This window comes from Apteryx rowi, unplaced genomic scaffold, assembly GCF_003343035.1.
Source record: "Apteryx rowi isolate R43461 unplaced genomic scaffold, aptRow1 scaffold_180, whole genome shotgun sequence".
Taxonomy (NCBI): domain Eukaryota; kingdom Metazoa; phylum Chordata; class Aves; order Apterygiformes; family Apterygidae; genus Apteryx; species Apteryx rowi.
The window spans coordinates 831,620-852,738 of record NW_020448086.1 but is presented as its reverse complement, the minus strand read 5'-3'; the positions used below and the strand labels follow the sequence as shown (position 1 = coordinate 852,738).

General features: G+C 35.5%; 1 protein-coding gene across 9 annotated transcripts in view; it reads right to left on the bottom strand.

Moving 5' to 3' along the window:
* Positions 1 to 311: 311 nt before the first annotated feature.
* The window catches only part of SLC25A12 (solute carrier family 25 member 12), a 54,042-nt gene continuing 33,234 nt past the window's right edge, over positions 312 to 21,119 (bottom strand). For all 9 annotated transcript variants that reach the window (XM_026061376.1, XM_026061371.1, XM_026061372.1 and 6 more), the window contains 9 exons: positions 19,241 to 19,325; positions 18,595 to 18,753; positions 15,197 to 15,249; positions 14,929 to 15,009; positions 6,396 to 6,536; positions 4,241 to 4,379; positions 1,806 to 1,964; positions 1,521 to 1,611; positions 312 to 942 (listed from right to left, as the gene is read on the bottom strand). In XM_026061376.1, coding sequence (XP_025917161.1) covers positions 753 to 942; positions 1,521 to 1,611; positions 1,806 to 1,964; positions 4,241 to 4,379; positions 6,396 to 6,536; positions 14,929 to 15,009; positions 15,197 to 15,249; positions 18,595 to 18,753; positions 19,241 to 19,325 — 1,098 coding nt within the window. In that variant the 3' untranslated portion in view covers positions 312 to 752. The remainder of the gene's footprint in view (positions 943 to 1,520; positions 1,612 to 1,805; positions 1,965 to 4,240; positions 4,380 to 6,395; positions 6,537 to 14,928; positions 15,010 to 15,196; positions 15,250 to 18,594; positions 18,754 to 19,240; positions 19,326 to 21,119) is intronic.

The following is a 21,119-nucleotide window of genomic DNA, read 5'->3' as shown; positions in this document are numbered from 1 at the left end:
AGAGGCAGAATGGTTTCCTAGATCATGCAGGAGATCAAATGCATCTCCAGGCACATCCACATCAACAGCAAGACTAGTCCACAGTTGTTCACTCAGTTTCCAGATAATATTCACTAGTCTTCATGATTTTAATACCTTTGTGGTAAATAGCTAAGAGTGGAATGCATTCCTTCAAAGGCTACATATGTACTGTACATTCATTAGATGGTTGCATCTAATCTTAACCTTTAATCTATGATCCTTAATCTGTGGGGGAAAAAAAGCATACTGGACAACTTTTCTATAAATACAAAGAAGTGAATTGACTTGAATGTTTTCAAATATTTTATTGTCACATGATTCTTAACAAAACACCTTCAGAACATTCTGTACATTTCAAACTATTTCAAACTGCAATACCCATTATATAAATGTATATAGATAGATGCCATGATGTCTCTGTACAGAGATGTACAATATGTACAGTTACATTAAAAGCAAGCTGTGCAAGGCAAAGTCTAGGCTACAGATTCATGCCACTGGTTAAAAACAAGGCAGAGAACCAAAGCATCAATCAGGCAGTTTCTTGTGTGCAAATGACTAGTTTATAAACAAATAAATGTATGTATATATACTAATATTAGAAAGGAATAATTTGATTTGCAAGCTCAGTTCAGCTAGATCAACATACAGCTGACTGGACAAATACAGTCCCACTCTTGTGCTTTTTTTCCACTGCATCACTTTGTTAGACTGAAACATCTCTCCAGGATTCAGCTGCTACTTTTTGGTTGAACTGACGCAATACCAGGAGACCGAAATTTTGGAAGATATAAACCAAATTTATTTTCTATACCAGCAAAAGTAGCTGTAGCAAGTCTGTATCCACCTATGTGCTCAGGGTTAATAGGAGGAAGATCTGAAATTCGAGTTTTTGGTGTAGGTTCTGATCCAGCAGGTTTACTGTTTGAAGAAAGAAGAAGAAAAAACACCTTTGCTTTATTTAAATTKTTTTTTAAGCCTAAATAACATTACAAAATCTAGAGTAAGCCACTTAAAGCTTTTGTCTGAGTGTGCAAGATCATTAAAGTTGACTTTAAGTAAGTCATTAATTTCTGTCATCCAGTAAGGTTGGTTAAGAGCTCTACTTAACAGGAAATTGAGGCCTAAACTGAAATTACACTTTTACCAATAGCTTTGTAAATTATTTGAAKTACCCAGAACTACTTTTTTTCTAAATTCCAGTAACACTGATGAGAGGGACAATATACCCTGCAACACCAGAAACACAAATTTTATGTAGCGTATTAAAATATGAAAGTGACTTTTAGTTCCTTATTTGTATAGAGGTAGCATGCAAGTGAGTTTCCTTTTATTAAATGATATGAAGATGGGGGGAGTTGTTTTTTGCATAGTATAATAAAATTTTAAGTAGCACTACTCAGAACCACCACGTTTAAATGGTCCCATGCATGGAAAAACCAAGATTTTTATACTTGAAAGATGTTTTGTGCAAGTTAAAAAGCAAATATTTGACTTACAGTCCTCCAAAATCAACATAAAACCATCTCTGCAGAAGTTCGTAGGTGACCAAAGTAACACCAAACTGGGGTGAAGATCTGAACACGCGAGCTGTTAAATATTACAAATCACGTCAAACACAGAAGAGAGTTTCTCAGGAAAAGCTAAACATTTACAACAAAATATTAAGTTACAGTTTTCAGAATCAGACCTTTTAAATATTGCTCTAATCTGAGTCTTTAGCAAAGCAAGCATTAATTCATAGATTTGGGGGTCAGTCTTAATATTTAGAGTGCRTTTCTCACCTCCAGCTCCCTTCCAGAAAGCAGAAGGGCCTTCTTCCCTAAGAATCTTTCCAAAACAGTCAATAACTCCGCTGTATGTTGTTTGACCAGCGCGAGCTGCCACTTGCAGTCTTGTCTTGATGACATCAGCAGGGGTTACCAAAGAAGCAGCAGGCACACCTTTTAGAAGAAAACCACATTTAATTTGCACAAAGAATCTCATAAAAGATGAAACACTTCTAACACTGAAAAATACAACTGCAAACTTCAATCTTTTTTGTAAGAATTAAAGATTACTAAAAACACAAGTTCTTACATTTGACACTAATATAAACTGTTCTTAGTATAATCCTTTTGTGTTTCTTCTAAATTTAAAGGCTATAGCTGATGGTAAAGAAAATAATAAAAACTATTACCAGAGTCATTCTCTCAACATCTCCTAGTGGTGTGTCATTAACAATAATTTCAAATACGTAAAAGAGGCATTTTTAAACCCACACATAAGCTATATATGTAATAAGAATGATATCCGTGATAGAAGTCAGTGGTGCAACCTTGCTGTATTTTTTAATATCCTACAAAATATTTTGAAAATTACACAGATGATGATTGATTTTGGAACCTGAGAGCCTGTTCCACAGAAATGTTTCTGTACTGCTGTTTGGACTGTTCTGTAGGAGAACAGATGCTGCTTACTTCAAAAGGCAAGACATAAAAAAGACAGAGAACACTGACCGTTGTTTTACAAGTCTGCTTAGTACTAACGGCATGATATTAGACAACAGTGATGAAAGAAYGAAGCTCCACTTCCAGGGCACCACTCTTGGCTTTCTAGTCAAAGGACTGGGGAAAGTTTTCAGAAATGTACTCCACAGTATATAACTGTGGGTGTCATCTGAGGTATTTCTGAATACTTACAGGGTTCAGCTGTAAAAATTTCAACCTCCTAAAAAGAGAAACCATCTTCTGACTTAGAATTTCAAAATTCATTTAGAATTTTGTTGAACTTTTGATTAATGTTGACTGAAAAGTTTTAAAAGCCAGTGATTTGCATAGATGATCATGAACTCTTGCAAGTGTTGCTGATCAATTCAGAAGGTTTTAAAGGAGAACAGGAGCAATGTAGTTAAGCCTACAAACCATACACTAATAGCAACCATATGCAGACTTTACTTTGCAGACAGATACGTGCGTACTGTATTCTTCCCTGCTGGGCATGCGTAACAGGAATAGATTGAGCAATCAGGAATTTGAAATTTGCAGTTTAGAAAGGCAAATTCCTGTACAACGTATAAAAATGGGCCTACAAGATATACAGACATTTTTAATAGGGTTCCTCACATAGTATCTGAATGATTCAGAAACACTAATCAAACCAATTAAAAAAAGCTGTGAAGTTTGCAGACCAAAAAAATAAAAACAGTGAGTCTTTACTATGAGACTCAAGTCAAACAATAATATTTCTATGTACTTTTACGAGTACAGTGAGCTAAAAATCTTTCCCATTTCTGACAGATTTGTGTTACTTGAGACTAAACAGGGCTACATATCTGTTACTAGTTTCCTAGTTGKTTTCTCCCTTTCCCTCTGACACAAGGAAAGTATCCAACTGGCAAAGAGCAGGAGCAAACAAGCTCTGTTTCAAGTCCAAGATGGGAAACTGCTTTTTACATACAGAGTGCTCATGATCCACAGATCCATCGTRATTCCTTACAGCTGTAACTAGTAGCAAAAGGTCTGTTTAGCCCAGTGGTCTGTCTAAACTACACAGAAGCCAGCACCGAATGGTTCAGGATTGAGAGGTTTCAGCTAACTGTTTTTTATCATAGTGAACTTACTTGCACTCAGCAGCGTAGAATCTGGTTATCTGCATCCACATTTTTAAATATCCATCACTACAATTCCTACCACTTACTGCTCAGTAAAAACAACTTTTATCACAGATATATATTCTGTTTATACTAAGCATTTTTGAGAAGTCGTTAAAATATTTTAAATTTCACAGTATGATATTTTAACCTTAGCTTCTTTACAAACTAATGCTCTATTTTCAGCAATTACCTTTGAACTAAGTTTCTTCCCAGTTATTCAGGAACCCTAAACTAGATAAGTCATTTTCGTCTTAGCTCTTATCATACCTCATTTTATGTTCATCAAAGATTCAAATTAGCCTTCAAGTCAGAGAGCACAGTAACAAGTAAAACCCCATTGAGACAGACAGATCAAATTTGACTACAAGTTGCTGAGCTGCATTACGCTGTTTATCCACATTATGCAAATGTAATTAGCTCTCATCAAAATTACATCGCCTCCCACTAAGGATAACAGTGATCAAATTTAGATTAAATCAGATACAATGGTACAGTACCTTTCCTATATATGAGGCTACCAAATGAATATTAAATATTACTTACTAAAAGAAAAAATTACTTCTAGAAAACATTCTGCAAAATTACCTGCAATGGCACCAGCTGTAAGGAGATTAAACCCTCCCACATGGCCATTTTCATCAGCAAGCATCAGTTTACTATGAGCATAAACAGGAAAGTAGATTGCAGAAAAGGGAATGTCTCTGAGGAAACATGCTTTGGCACCCTGTCACACAGAAAAGAGACATAATACAAACAAATGATGTAAATAAGGTTCAAATTGATATCCAGCAAGCAGCCTAAGCCCACAAAGTACCAACTCTCTTGATCTGCTGGGTGAATAACACAGAAAATAAAATGTCTTAGGAAACAGAAGATGTAGAGTTGAACCTTGAAAAAATAAAGCACATCTAATATAACAGTTTCTAGAATATGGAATATTCAAGGTTCATTTCTAAGTCTGGTAAGCAATACCTGACATCAATTCTGACATCAGTACCTAAGATAAATATTTTTTACACATGGCATGTCCAAATGTGACTTGTAGAAAATAGCAAAGGTCTGTCCTTATGCCTTATGCCTTGCTGACAACAACCCACAGCCACAGGAGCAGCAAGACAGCAAGTCCTTGCATGTCATTTTTTCCATCAAGCCCAAAAGCATTTAGGAGATACCAGTTAGCATGTAAGACAATTCTGATCTCCACTGATCTTCATCTGATTGACTGAAGAAGCTGTACTGAAAGGCTAGCAACAGGAGGGAAACGGCTGCAAAATGAGGGTCTCTCRACAAGGGAAAGCAACATGGAGACAAAACCAGAGGCCTATGATAGAACTGTAAGAAGTAGCTCCTGGCCAAAACCTGRCATTAAAGAGTTCCTCAACAGAACTTCACATGCTGTAAAAGAAGTGGAAGTACTCTGAATAAAACATATCTAACATTCTTCCAGTAACTCCAGTCATGAATCTGTTACAAACTAAAATAAGTCCTTCTGTACAAAGCTCAAATAAGTGATTATGTGTCAAAAAATCTCATCTGCATTCCCTGGGGGCATACATGTTACAAAAAAAAGCACTCTTTGCCCGAACTCCCAACCACCATACTCCAGGACAACAGCCTCCACACAATGGACCCCACCTGAGGCCCGTCACCCTTTGGAGTTATATTAAGAGGAACAGGTAGCACACGTTATGAAACCTGTGTGGGGCTAAACAAGAAGACCTGGTAAAAAAACTCCTTCCTTTGATGATTTTCAGTCAGTTATTTTATGCTGTAAAATGAATTCTTACAGTTATTCAGAAATGCTAATGCAGTTTTAAAAATCAGCAGAATTCTTTGTAAGCTCAGTTGTTTAATTACTGCACACAAAAATGATACTTTTGTCCCACATACTAAAACATCTGTGATCTTTAGGAAATGTAATGGTTATGAATCCAATCTACAGAATTCAAAAAAAAAAAGCTGCAGCTCTAGAGATAAATTTGCACACTTTTATAATATTGTAGACCTATGGACAAATCAGGTAAAACAATGTTTTGTAAGTACACAGCTGATCTAACTGCTGAATTTAACATATTACCCCTTGCACTGGCAAAAGGTACAGTAAGAAATACTTTTCCTTGTTTAAGGAARCTAATAGCTTCTGCTCCATTACATCTGATCTGTAATGATGGCAGTAAGTATACCTGCAGGGAAAGAATCTGTTGACTGGCATTCTGCTAGAGTACTGTACAGTGTGGGCTTTTTTTAGTGGAATTTGTTATTGACAAATCCCACCACTTAACTTCTTAAAGATCTGAATCCTACTAAACTCCACTAGTGTTTCACTGCCGTCAAATTATTAAGACAAAGAGAATATCCTACTGTAAAGATAGAGATAACAGAGATTCAAAATAAATGTAAGAAAAACATACAGGGAAAGCTAAAGAAACTTTTCACAAAACCCCACCAAATGAAATGATCTGTGCTAGAAGCCAGCAGGTCTGCAATACAGGGCTCTCTGTAGCTTGGTATAAAAGCCCAAAGGATAGAATGGGAGAGTATTTTTATGTATCCCACTGCCATTAATATAAAAGTGGGTTTTCTTCAGTTTTCCACTGAGGGGTTGCCCTGCAGGAAGAGATTGTTTTCAAATTCAAAAGGTTTCTTTGTTTTTAAAGCAGGTTTTTTTCAATGATTTTAAGTTTAGCATAAAACAAGTTAACAGAGCTGTGATGAAGCCACTCMAAGCAGGAATACATACCTTATAAAGACCAAGAAGGCCTAAATCTTTTAAAACAGAGAGGGCACTGACTCTGGGTCCTGTAGTAATTTCTCCTGCTACCTGCAACCGAATCTTTACAATCTCCAGTGGATTAGTGAAGATGACCTGGGAAGCTCCTGCCTGCAAACCCAAAGAAAAAGAAAGTAAATTGTGTTACTAGAGCACACGGTGACAGGTTGGCTCTTGCAAAGTGCTGAGTGCCTTCATTTCTCACTGCACTGGCTGATATTCTCATATAAAAAAATATAGGAGAGATATTTAATAAAGTACTTGTACAAATTCATGGAAGTTTAAAAGCCCAAAATCAGAATTCATAGTTTTGTATGAAATTCTGATTTGCATAAATTTTTACATTTATATGTTTATATTCCACAGAGATGGATTAACTCAGTTTGTCTCTTTTTCCTTGACACCACTTTCTAAAAGTCATAAGGCTGTGTAAAAATCTATCAGATATTATACTAAATATTAAATTAAAATAATCATTAGACTTGTGTTACTAGAACATCAAATGCATATAAAAGAGACCTTATGTTTATTCAATAATAATTCATCACCAACGTGTAGACATGTTATTTGCATTTAGTGGTGATGTTGTTTGAAAGATAAATTTGCATTTAATGGCGTAATTTTAAATTATTAGAAAAGGTGTTTGGAGATTTGTATAGCAGCCTTTAATTGTCCTAATTGGAAATAAAATATAAAATCTAAACAGGTAGAGTAACATTTCAAAATATGATACTAGATACAAACAGGAGTCACATCTTCCTCTGAGCTGGGCATGACAGGTTTTACATACAGGAAATTTTCTATTAGCAGAGTTGAAGGGCTATCTATCTTGCACACTTTTCCCTAGCAATAGTGTTGGAGAGCTGCTTCAGATTCTGTACTTTAATGAAAGACTTCCAAAGAACTACGTTTCAGATCTGAGAGAGATTTAGTCTGACAGTTTAGTTTCAGAAGCATGTAAAGCTATTTAAAATGACATGTTTAGGTTTCTCTTCGGTACGCTGTAGGTACTACCATTCATGTCTGGAAAAATGTGTAGTTCATCACAAAATAGCTAAATTTTACTTCACTTCCAAACTTCCCTTTTCCTCTCTTCCTAAACCATCTGTGTTCATTTAAAAATTAAAGCCATTTACTTAAAATCTGTGGCATATAGCCACTTGAATATAGCCAACTTTAAATTAAAAAGCATTTCATATTCTAAAAGCTCTGGATTTCTTCCTCTTAAACCTGATCTATGCCTCCRACCCATCAAATTTTAGTGAAGAAAAAAGACGCAGAACATCTGCAATTAAAGTTGTCTTCCACTTCTAAATTGCTCAGGAAATAAACCCTGTGATGGTGGGTGGGTGGGTGTCCTCTGTACCACCTCCTGGCCAGCCTACCTAGTGTTCTCTGCTAACTGATTTAGAACTAATGAACACTAATCCTTTCTGTCATGTCTCTGCCTGTAACATGGTCTTCATCTCTCCAAAAGCAGGCAGAATAAACTGAGATTAGCCCTGAAGCATGCCTTGGAAGCTGGTAACTTGAATTATTTTAGACTTTAGACAAAACAGCATTGCAAAGCTCTTGCAGAGAATGACGGAGCACTCGGGTAGTGTCTACTGGATGGTGGGGCGTGAAGCATCAAATCTTCCCCGACCAAGCAACAGATACTTCACTGAACTTTCACTAAACTTACTGCCATCCTTTTATTGCAAACCCTGCTTATTATTTCACTAACACTCAATATCRAAATTTAAAATCATCGTTATGATTTTAATATCAAAGCACCTTGACCCAAACGGTGGCAGATCAACCCCTGCTTTCGGTTAACTATCTTTACTGTACTAGTTAGTTCTCCAAGGCTTTTCACTCAAATAATCAATCTAGATAGTTAATCTGCCCTGTATTCCTTCATTTCTTTCCCCCTCTGAAAAATCAAAGCCTAGATTTTGCAGACATGCATTGCAACTGTCAGGAAGATCCCTGGAAGTCACAGACCAGCTGGCTGACCCTACCTGCTCTGCTCCTGGCACTTATGGCACTGCGTTTGCTCAGTCCCCTGACACCACCTGTGTCCAAAGGCATTCTTCAGACTCCATTTGCTTTTCATCTCACCCATTCCTTTTCAGTTCATCCACACCCATGCATGCAAGATGAAATGACTGTCCTGCCAGGCAAAGTTTCAATCTAAATAAAACTTATACAATTCTCATCTGGTAAGTTCTGTTAAACTATAACTGATTTTTGTTCACGTTGCATTAACACAAAAACAATTTCAAATTTTTAACATCTCCCTATGTTAATTTTTTATCAATTGTGGTAGAAAAAATATTAAGTGGAATGCTATTACTATATAATACAATGCACCTTAAAAAAAAAAAACTCAAATAACTTCAAATTTCAACACTAAAATAGAAATTCACTCCTCCTAGACAACTATTATGCCATTAAATATGCATTTTTTTGTCTACATATATGTGAAATTCAATTTTTTATTTTTAATCTGTTATAAATTAGCACATCCTGCAGAGCAGCCAAAATAACTCTTCGTATTTGCCTAACACCCACAACACAACAAATAGGCCAATTCATAAACATTTCTATTTTCTACCGTGAATTGAATCTTCCTGCAATTAATGTTCTCCTTTCCTAGGTGCACGATTGCCTACCTTTCAAACAGCAACAGCCCTCTTCTGAAGCAGAAATTAACAAATAAGACTTTAAACACAACATGTTAATAATTGAATAGTAATACTAATACATTCTAATATATTTATACACATAATAGTATGCATTGTATATTATTAATCTAGAATTATATATTACTACAATATTAATGTTTAAATATGACTTGATAAACAGGTTACTGAATAAAATAAACTATCAGGAAAACCCTAACATATGCTTATAAAATCAGTAGAAAACCATTTGAAAAGCTCTTTAGTTATATTAACACTTTGAAAATTGAATAATCACAGTGTTGACAAACTTCTTAACATACAGCTTTCTTTAAAAGAAGCTATAACTGTCAAGATACCCTGTTAAATACTGTGTATTAGCAATATATGCTTCTATCCAAAATCTTGACTTTTCATATAGCAATGCTTGGAGTTCTGCAAACTTTTCTGCACAGGAGTAACGCAGCTATAGTTTGATTCACATGAAGAGCTGTGCTGAATTCAGTGGAACTGCATGAATACAAGTGAGTTCCTTAAATAGATCACAAGTACAGATAAGAGGAAGAAGCAAAGCCCAAGTGTTGACTTTTACACAGGACATGTAACACAAGAAAATGCACTTTTTCATTGTGTACTTTTTTAAAATCAGTGTTTGTTTGTTTGTTTGTTTGTTTGTTTGTTTTAAAATGGTCACCTATCTGATGAAGAATGTTTGAGGCAGAGGAGGGAGGTGCTGCCTGGGCTCTCTGGCAGCACAGGAGGTGCCCCAGAAGGGGGTGCAGGGAAGAGTGACACAAAGCAACTCCAAGTGCAAATGAACCGGTAGCGTACAGGGTTGCAATGCAAAGCTCCATGCTTCTGTGCAAATCATCTGTAATCATCATCATCATTCTTTTTCAAAATAACTTACCTCAGCTGTCAACTATGTATTTTAAATACACAGGCACACGTATAGACACACACACACACACACACACACACATTGCAGTCCTTGAATTTCTTTTGGAGAAAGTGTACTAAATCTAGATTTTCCCCCCATAGAAGCCTCCCTTCACACACAAATTACAACGGACACTTTAAAAAAGCTTGACAAATTTGTTTCTGAATGGAGGTTATTCATACACATCAAAAATACCAGAAATAAAAGCTTCTACTTAACCTTAATGTCATGTAAAATAACTCTACAAGGAGCAAATAAAGGAACTAAATCTGACAGCAAAGGTTATAAGAGAAAAGATGTAGTTTGAGATCCCACAGCAAACGCCTCATGACATGCCAAAGGCTGAAGGAAATACACAAATGACCCTGCAACATGAGACCTCTTGCCCTTTTCAATTCCACCCAAGAGGCATATGCCACAAAGGGGGAGAGGCCTGTTTCAAGCCCTTCCTTCCTTCCTTCCTTTTTGAAACCACCACATCCTGGACCAAAACTATGTCCCATACAAGCAGCTAAAATAAGATGTTACTTAAAGCAGTCCTTAAAAACATCAAAGAATTTGTACTTCTTTCTCAAGGCAAAGCTCTTGTTGTTCATGCACCTACAGTAAGCTTACTGTCTATTACTAAACAATAACTTTGTCCCTAACTTTAAATATTTCTGCAATAGAGGTTAAGATAAAGCAGTTGAAACCTTCTGCTTCTAATTTTATCTGTTTAAAGCATATGGAAAGAAGTAGAGTATGTTCAAGATTTTGAAATAAAAGTAGTCTGCAGCTATAATTCTATATTTTTCTGTTTGTCAAATAAAAAAGTAACTTTTTTCAAAAAGAAATATTTAACACGTTTATATTTGCCTGATAAACTATAATGAAATCTTATATACATGTGCATGTATATATATACATGCATATATATGCACACACACTATGTATAAATATATATGAACATTATTTTTAGAAATACCAAAATATTTAGATTAGATTTTAGATGTAATGTTTAAATATATAAAGCTTTTTAATATTCARTGGTAAACTTGGACCTCTATGTGTATGTATATGCAAACTCACACACAGACACATATCCTACCTATAATCATCAACAGATGCACTGCTTACACCTCCAAGGTTTCATAGACCCAGTCTTTCTCGCATCTTCTTCCTCCATGCAGTAGGAATCAGAAACATCTTTCAGATGAAACAGAATTCATCCATTCAAAATGCTAAGCATCACATACATTTTCTTATTGGGAGCAATCCATCTTTTCCTACGTAACTCAGAGGAATTACAGCTTAAAATCACAGCATCTTTCTGCCTACTGTAAAGGTACTTGTGAATCATTTATATACTGTTAGATGTGTATACTCCAATACTTCTTCCCAAATGAGGAAGAACAGTTACCCTATAGYACCTTGCTCTTCATGATGTAGTCACGTGCCTCATGCATTTAAGTTYCTCTGAGTAGCATGGTCCATATCAGAAACGTTCGCTGCCTCACCAGCCATTGTCAGGTTACAGGAAAGCATTGCCAAAGCCTTGCTCAGTCTCCCTGCAACTCAAAGCTAACAGTAGCTGAGAACTCCAAAGGCAGGAATGCAGGCTAATCACTGAATTAAAATGAATTGTAATTCAATTAATTACAATAACAGTAGGGAAATAAATTGTTTTCTCTGAACRTGTGTAAGTGTGAAAAATGCTGTTGATCCCTAACAAACTAGTGTACTCTCAGGAGGGTAGGAAGATGGGAATATCAGCTTCATCCATCAGAGACAAGAGTCCTTTGTTCACAGCTGTAAGAATACAAGATGTTGCTTTTAACTGGGAATGTGATCAGTACAGCCTATTAGTATATATTCTACAATATTATAGGAGCTGAGACAGAAATAATACCCTCTAGAAGTTCACTGAGAAGAATGGAAGAGTCTGAGAAACAAGATTTTGGCCAAAGAGATCCAGTCTCTTGAGTTTTTGTTTCTGGAAGCAGCACGTGGTCTTTCTGTGGTGCTACACCATCCCTCTGCTGCATGGTATAACACTTCTTGCAAACACTGCAGAGCTCAGGATATTAAATAGTTCATGCAGGTTCTCTTGAATCACTACTGTCTTAATTCAAAGGTTTCACCTGTCCTCAAGTGTGGGTCTTAGAAGACTGTAACACCATACATACACTTTGATGTGGCAGTGCCATCCAAAGAGGAGGAGAATTTGTTAGGTCTGTTGGAMTATTTCCCAAGCTGCCTCCACTTCCTCACAAATTTTTTTTTTGGTTCCAGGCTGAGGACAGTGGCATGCACAATGCACTGTTACTGCTTGCAAGAGGGTGAGCCTTAAAAAGTCAGTAAGGCCTCTGCTGTAAACTGTACAAAACTGCAAAGAATACGGCTAGCTCATCCACTACAGTTCCATACCAGAAATGATGAAAAAGAGCATTATTCCTATTAAGCAGGAGAAGGTTCAATGCCACACAGGCAAGTGAGGGTCAGAGGCATAAGTACATCTCTGAGAACTGCATATGGGTGTAATGCTATTTCTTCTGGTGCTATGACAAGATGAAAAGAATGTTTTTAATTTAGCCTATTTATAGTGTACTATTAGCAAGACATTTACATGTCAAACAGGGAAAAAAGCCACAAAAACAAGCTACCCAGATCCAGATGCTGAAATTAATTTTGGCTTAAATAAAAGCAAAACAGTCCCACAGTAACCCATCATTTTGTACTAACTGAGAGAGGAGGAATGGAATCAAGTGGAGATGAAGAAGGAAGGTAGCATTCTCCAAACAGAAAATCTTGCATGCATGTAGAGACAGACTAAGCCTACTTGTGGCAATTCTCTGGCTGTAACTGGTTATGTCTCATAATATTTTGTGGAAAAATGGTATACAATGAACACCAGAAAGAAGATCATGACAATTTCCACGCAAGTCAACATAGACAAGAGCTGTGAGAAAATAAGCCTCATGGTGACAACAGAAAGGGATTTATGGAAGGTCATCAACAGTGTTCCAAAAACAGCCCAGCAAGTCCAATACAGTCATGCAGCTGCTATCCTGTTTTACTCTGAATAGAATCTACATAGAGAAAGGACAGAACATGAGAAGAGATACTAACATATTAACTAGCCGCTGCTTTAGCCAACTGATCCTTTCAGGTTTTTTAAAATAAACTTTATAGACTTGCTAATAAAGATTTTGGTATCTAGGAAGAAGTGAAAGAGCTGCAACAAAACTAAGCAACAGTGCAGACAGAAAAGTCATCAATTGGTAAGATATTAGATGATCCATAGAAGGCTACAAAGAAATTAAGAACATTCCTGAAGCTGCTAAATTGTGGCCAACTCCTCTCCTAAAAATGCCAACATCCTCTAGAATTCCCCCAAATGGAATGAAACAAGTATTACCTTGAAACATGAGATGAGAATATGAGCTAAGACAGTCAGCTAGAAGAAAGGGTTGTGTCTGGACAGATTATAAATCTGCTCAGCTTCACAGAAGCATCCAAATTTCTGAAAGCTTATCTGAAACTCAAATTTCCCCCCAGTTATCATGTTTACTATAATAAGAAAATAAAAGGTTGTTTTGAAAAAGGGCTACCTACCAAGAAGTGGAAAAGCCTTTAGTAAAGATCTTATTGAATATTTTTGTACAAAATAATATAAAATAATAAAACTAATTACCAGATGTTTGATTTAAAATTTAAATTTAACGACAGCACAAAGAAAACCACTATGAATTATATTCACTTCTGCTATAAATGATCCATATGTGCTTTCTGTGTTATTGAGCTTACCACAAAAAGGTTAGTCTTTTGCTAGCTATACATCACAGCTGCTTTCTCACATTTCTCAGAAAATAAACTTTGTACACTGACAGGTGAAGACTCAAGCATGTGCCAGGCTGCCAAATTCAATCAGGCAGAACTATAAGCAGCTTCCCTCCAGGGCTGCTTCTTTGAATTAAAAGTTTGCAGAGGTCAACAACCTTTCCTCCCCAGGTTTTGTTGTAAGCTGAGGAGGTTTTATACCAGCCTGTCAGCCTACTCAACTGGAAGTTATTAGTGTTGTCTGCTACAAAAGAAACCTAACTCAAGTCTTAGACATTTTATAGGGTTAACAACTGTTGGGGAATCCCATAAATGAAATTAGCCAATGTGCAAACACACAAAAAAATTCTATCAATATCAATTCAAACCACTCAGAGATAGCTTAGAGAGCTACTGAATTATAGCCCTCATTCTCAATGAAAACTCAAGTTTTTGTACTGTATTTACATACAGGATGTAGCTGGCATCTGGAGTAAAGTAGCTAAATTTTATATGAAGTAATTAAATAGAAAATTCACCTAGACTTTTAGCTGAAAGATAAGGCTACCTTATTTATTTTTTCCACATTTTCATGAAGAGGTAATTTTTACATATAGCAAGTTAAAGAGCATATTTCTTTCCTTTTTAAAATCTTCAGCAAGGAATAGTTTCTAAAAACCATTCCAGCTTTTTGGCGGGAGAGGGGGAGGAACCTCAAACATAACTTCTATAATATGTCAAGGACTATCTATATCTTCCCACACTAACCATTAACACCACTCAAGCATAAATGTGGAAAGGGAGAAGAGGCACCCTCTCTTTAGTTATGCTGAAGCCCCTTTTGTGAATACAACCACTGCTGATACTACAGGTTAGAAACCGTGCCAAAAAAAGTTGTTCAAGCATGTAATTCCAAGGGAACTCAATTCAGATGTATGCAAAGTTTTCTAAATAGAGAAATAACTTTTTCAGTTCTTGTGAATCTGAGGAAAACAACAGCTCTGTTCACAGAGCACACACATTAACTGTCATTCCAACTGTACTGCACATGACTGAGAATCAATTTTTCCTAGGAACAAAGTAGAGGACTGATACTTACACAACCGCCAGCAAGGATCTCTGCAGGCAGTGGAATGGAACCATCTTTCTTAGTAAATTTGTCTCTGACAAAATCGTTAACCTAATAAAGAAACAATACATTACAAAGTTTTTTATTATTTTTCCTCCTTATTAACATATATAAAGTATATTTGTAACCATATTTATTAGAGTACTTGTAAGTGGTCATCTTTCACACATTTTAGGAAATAAATCCTGTGTATGTTAACAAACAAAAGGATGCCAGAAAACAAAAAAAAGATACGTACAGTTAGCTTAATAGCCTTTTCTGGAGCAACACCTATCAGCTGTGGTAACAAGCCTATAGAAACAAAGACATCATAAGGCAACATTATCTTCCTAATACAGAAACTAGTATTTATCAGAGCTCTAGAGAAATGCCTTTCTGCACATGGGATATCCTTTGAAGTGGCTTGCAGTTATGCATGTGAGGCTGCTAGAGCACTGCATGTTAAATGCATACCTATACACTTTTATATTAAGATTTCTGTTGAAATATCAATGAAAAGGGTGACCATAGCTGCCTTCCACAACCATGTCAAGCCTGATACTGCTGCTATACAGAAAAAAATAGGAGTAAGAAGGACTGAATATACACCTTGGATATGTCTATTCAGGTAAGAGGTGATTTGACTGGAGTTTTTCAGCCTTTTAATATAATTTTCCCATAATTCTTGCAACGATTTTTTTAATAGGAGGGTAATTCTGAGATATACAAAAACATCAAACAATTTTTATCATTGCAGCACATTAAAAATAGTGACCTTTTCAACTAAGGATATAGAGGATTTTCACTTGTTCAGTACAATATGGTAACATGAACTTCTTTAAACACTATTACTACTAAGTATTTTTTATCCCACAAAGAGGAAGCATTAGTGGATGGAATGATTTTGAAAAGGCTCTTGCCTCTGGAAAATAGGCTACTATCAGAATGAACTGCCATTTGACAAAAACACATAAACCTTTCTAGTAACTAACAGGTTTAGGAGTAAAATCAGTAGATGGCAGTCTTAACTTCCTAACACACAAGATTATAGCAGCATCTGTTATTTTCAAATCTATTTTCTCCACAGTCATTTTGGCATATGCACAGATTATAAAACTTAAAGGCTTAATTTTCATAGAAGTGTTAATTTCTTAAYGTTATTCCATGGTTAAGGAATATTAGTTTGTTAAAGTGTTTGTCAATTAACTATCAAAAAATTGTATGCTAATTTTACCCAATAATGTCACTAAAACGGTAATAATGCAACTTTCCACTATTCTTTAAGTGAAAAGAATAGCTGAAAATTCATAAAGGATGTTCAGAATTTCCCAAACTACTCAGTCTGTATAATTTTTATATTACTTCCTTAAAAGGAAGCTCAGAGCAAATGTRCCTAAATAGAAGGAGCAGTGGCTAATATATGCAGCGTAGTGTTTTCTTCCAACACAGTACTTTCTGTGCGATTTACAGACTTACTATGCCGAGGAAAGGTAGTTATTAAATACAAAGAAAGGTTGACAACAACAAAAAAGAAATGCTGCCCTCCCAGGCTGAATCTCTGATCTAGCATGAAAAGAAAATCAAGCTCTGCAGTGCCTACACTTTAAAAAACCAAAACTACAAGACAAAACACCACCAGACAATCCCCCCCCCCCCCCGCCTTTTATGCACGGCTAAACACACTGCATACACACACTGTGCAATCCAGAGAACCTGGAATTCTGCATGTTCTAGTGAGGGAGCTTACAAAACACTTCATAATTAATTCAGGAGTTGGATGCCAGGATCTAAGAGTGYCATGATTTTCTTGACCAAAAAATAAAAGTTTTCCTTAAAAAATCTGAAGAACTTTTTCCAGTATATATGCAAATCTGCTTTTGTAACTGTGTGGTAAACAACTATATTGTACTGTTATATTAGAATACAATTAAGATAATCCAAATATGGCATATAAGAACCTAGGTACAGACCCACAGTCAGCTCCTTCCTTACAATGTAAATGTTTCTATATTTCCAGTTTAATATACTTCTGGAGATAATCTAACTCTATGAGTCCAAGTCCTTAGTAACATGGTGACTATTAAGTGTAACATTTTCAAAAAAGCTACAYGAACCTATTACACTAAACATTCTTAAAGACAATTATTAAAAAGATTTAAAAGTTTAACAAGCTGATATTCTTTAAAACAAGCACATTTTTTCCTCAAATACAAAGCACTGTTTTTAACTCATCAATGGAATCATCTTTGATTTCACAGTGTTAGAAAACGAAAGTTAGAAAACAAAAATAAAAATCACAGATGATCAGTTCCAGAAGCTGCTATGCAGAACCATGTGGTTGGGGAAATAAAAGGAGAGAGAGAGAGAAAAAAAAAAAAAAGAGTACTCTCAGTGATTAAGGTGTGAATAAGAAATTATGAATTTTGAAATGCAATCATAAATGTAATCCAAGGAGTATATGCTTTTTGAAAGACATAGCAACAAAAAAGGAAACAGATTTATCAATAAGACATAACTCAAATAGGTTGCATCTATTTCACCAGCATTTTTTACCAACATACTCCTCCCTCTATTCACTTACATTGCAAACTCTTGTGAGATTACTAAAAACTCTTAGTCAGAATCCACAGAATTTTAAATGCAAAAGTTCTCAGATATTGTCCTTAAAGTAAATTGATGCTGACCAATGTCTTCAAGAACAGAACACATTGTAATGCAAAAAAAACAAGCTGTGACCATCACAGAAGTGAATGATTTTGCTCCAATGAGAAAAAAAAAAAGCGTGCAGGTTAACAAACACCTTACTGTTCCTTATGAAAGTTGCGTGCTTCATTAAGTTATGTTAAATGACAATGAAAAATAGAGAATTCAATTAAATATAATTTTCAGAGGTCTGACTAGCATGTACCTATTATGTATGTCATCTTACTAATGTGATAAAATCCCTTTCACACCATGCTACTAAGCTAAAACAAGAGCTAAGATAGCTTTTTATCTAACTGATAAAACTGATAAAAAGTTGCTTCAACTTTTTAACCTGTGGTTTAGAGGAGTTCTTTTCTTTTTTTAAATTGCAACTTTTATAAGTTCCATTTTGTATGTTTTAAAGTAAAATAGAACAACATACTACAATAATAGGCTGCAATTGCTTGTTCACAGCATAAACTCATAAAGCAAGTCCCAGTGCTTACAGAAGTACAAGGCACAAAATCTGGCATCCTGTTTAACAGTCACATTTCAAAATGACTGTCTCATAGTTTTGTCCTCTCTTCAACAAACATTTTTGCATTAAGATGAATCTTCATTCCTTAGAGGCTAATCTGCTCCTGATGTTTGCCTCCAGTCTAAAGTCACAATCCTTGATTTGTGAGATAGCAATCACGCCCACAACAGAATTCATATCACAGAATTTAGGACTTTAAACAATATAAGAAGCAAGAAACAAATCAGTAACAAAGCAAAAAAAAGGCCTAGTTTGTCCCAGCAATTTTTTACAATGAACAGTGCTCATGGGAAAATAATTATTCAGCTATGTGAAACAGAAGCAAAATTGTACATGGCATCAAGTTTCCTAGTTTTCCCATAAGAGACTAGCTTTTGAAGTATTAAAAAAAAAGAAAAAAGAAAATCCCTGACTTACCTATTTTATTCACTTACCTCTGTAAAGACCAAAAAAGCCTTCAAAACGCAAAACCTTTTTAAAGCAGTCAAAGCTGTTTTTATACATCAACTCTCCTACAACTGCACCAGAGGAGCGTTGATTCTGCATACGAGTCTTCACCAGGTCTATGGGGTATACTGCAGTAGCACCAACAGCTATAAAAAAGCACTTGGAGTATTAGTTCTGCAATATCTTTGATGGTGTAGTATATAATTATTATTACGATTTTCTACAGCATTTAGTTAAACACTACTTAGAATACATAAGATGATAAGATCTCTCATGGGTTGGAAATAAGAAAGAACAATCCTGGAAGTCTAGAAAAAAGTCTCAAGGAGAATGGATTAGTCTATTATGTAAAATACGGTATGTAGATCAAAGAAAAACAATCAGAAAAACAAGCAATCAGAATTACCCGTAAGGAAATTTGTTACTGCAGTGAGCAGAGTTTCAGAGGATGGGGAGAGGTACTAGACCAGAAGGGGTAAAGGAAGAGAGGGAATGGAACCACCAAAAGTGGTACCACCCAACAAGTCTTCACATGTACGAGTAAGAAATGCACCTCAGATGATCTCAAGCAGTCTAGCAAGGTACTGTTACACTAACCCAGGCTTGAAGACAAAACCCAGATATATCACTCACCTCCAGCAATTGAGCCCAAAGTGAACCTGTAAGCTGACTCAGCTACCTGGAGCCAGATAGGCCTGCCTACCTCTCCAAAAGATTGCTGTGTGGGGAAAAGGAAAAAAATAAGTGCTTGGAAAACTGCATGGCAAAAACGAAGATGCCTATGAATTGGCTTTCTTAAATTTACAGAAAGATCTGATAAAAATGGGCAGCTTTATATTAAGGAAGAAAAAAATTGAAAAGACTGTATAACTAATGGATGAAGCATATTTTTTCAAATATACTTCTCATAAAATATTCTTCCTTCCATATTCCTTGTTTAACCAAAACAATTATGTTTAAGATAAAGTACACACAGAAAAACCCAGATCAACTTTGCTGCTTTCCATTTTGTTGCCTTTAACTTTAACTTTTGGCTCCAACAAAATTTTATACCTGGAGTGGAATTCAGAATCTCACTGGCAGCATCTGTCAACACACTGTATGCTTTAAGATCACATGCACATTAATACATAGCATAAACAYGACATTTAATACCTTCAAAACAAGGAAAAAAGTCAATTACTCCTCAAACTATTCTCTGCAAGACCTTCACAGAAGGTTGATAATTTACAGACCCAGTGATGACCTCACTCACTTCCATCACATACACTGGCATTAGAGTTTTAAATAAATACAAGCCTGCATGGAAAATATTTGCAGAGACTCATAATCATATTATTAAATGAGGTTACTAGATACAAGGTGACTGATAAAAAAAGATGCRAGTATTCACAAACCTGCTTTGAAAAGTATGCAAAATGGGTCAAATTCTCTTCCGAACATATATAAGGGGACTAGAGAAGAACTTATACAGTACACAATAGCTTGTCTGTGTTTATATAAATGGCCAAAGTATTAATTGCTAAAGTGCATATTGAAGTGAATACTAAAGCAGATCTCCCAACCATGAATACCTTTTTTCTTAAAAGCAACCTGTATCATTAGCAGATGCAATCCTAACAGCACAGCTGGAATTTATATAGACCTCAGAATGTTACAGAAAAGCTGTGCTCTGTTGTCTATTACAAATATTCCACAAGGAATATCACAGCTGACTCACCAAGGCTACTTAAGTTATGTTCAGCTTGTTGAAGTTCTTGAAAGTGAAATATTCATAGTAAGACAGCACGTACCTCAGCATAAGCTACTCTGTTTGTACAGACATTATACTGGATTTGCACAAACTGGCTACTACTGTACACTGTCACATTGTATGTACACAATGCAGGACAGAGGCCTAAGAGATTAAGACGAGATCACTACTTAGAAAAAAACAAATTATATTTTTACACAGTTTTTCCACAGCATAAAAGGATTAGGACACAGCTACCATCCTTTCCTTCCACAAGACATTTTCCTTTCCCAGCAATACAGCTTACCAGAGAAGAATAGAAAAATTCTCAGTAGAACCAAAATCATAAACTGTGCATATGCAACAGTTTCTTCAAAAAAGCATAGGTCAAATGTATCACCCTTATAAGGAAAGAGAAATACTTAATCTGAAGAATTTCCCCACTATTCTCAAAACATTAGATTTTCAAGATTAAAAAAAACACATAATAAAAACAAGAGAGACACAAAAATAAATTCCAAAATGCAAAGGTATCACTTTTGATTCATATAAATAAAAGACATGTAATAACAATGCCCCAAAAGACTTAGAAACAGGACTGGTTCTTCATTTCACAAAAATTTTATCCTATTTTAGCACACCCATTTCCTTTTAGCTTTTTAAGCTATTCATTTTCTTCTAAGCTCCACAGAGTTCTCATCAAAATCAAAGCATTACATTCAGACATAAATCCTAATGAATATGTCACCGGATGTTAGAACTCAAATTCTTTGTGAAGGA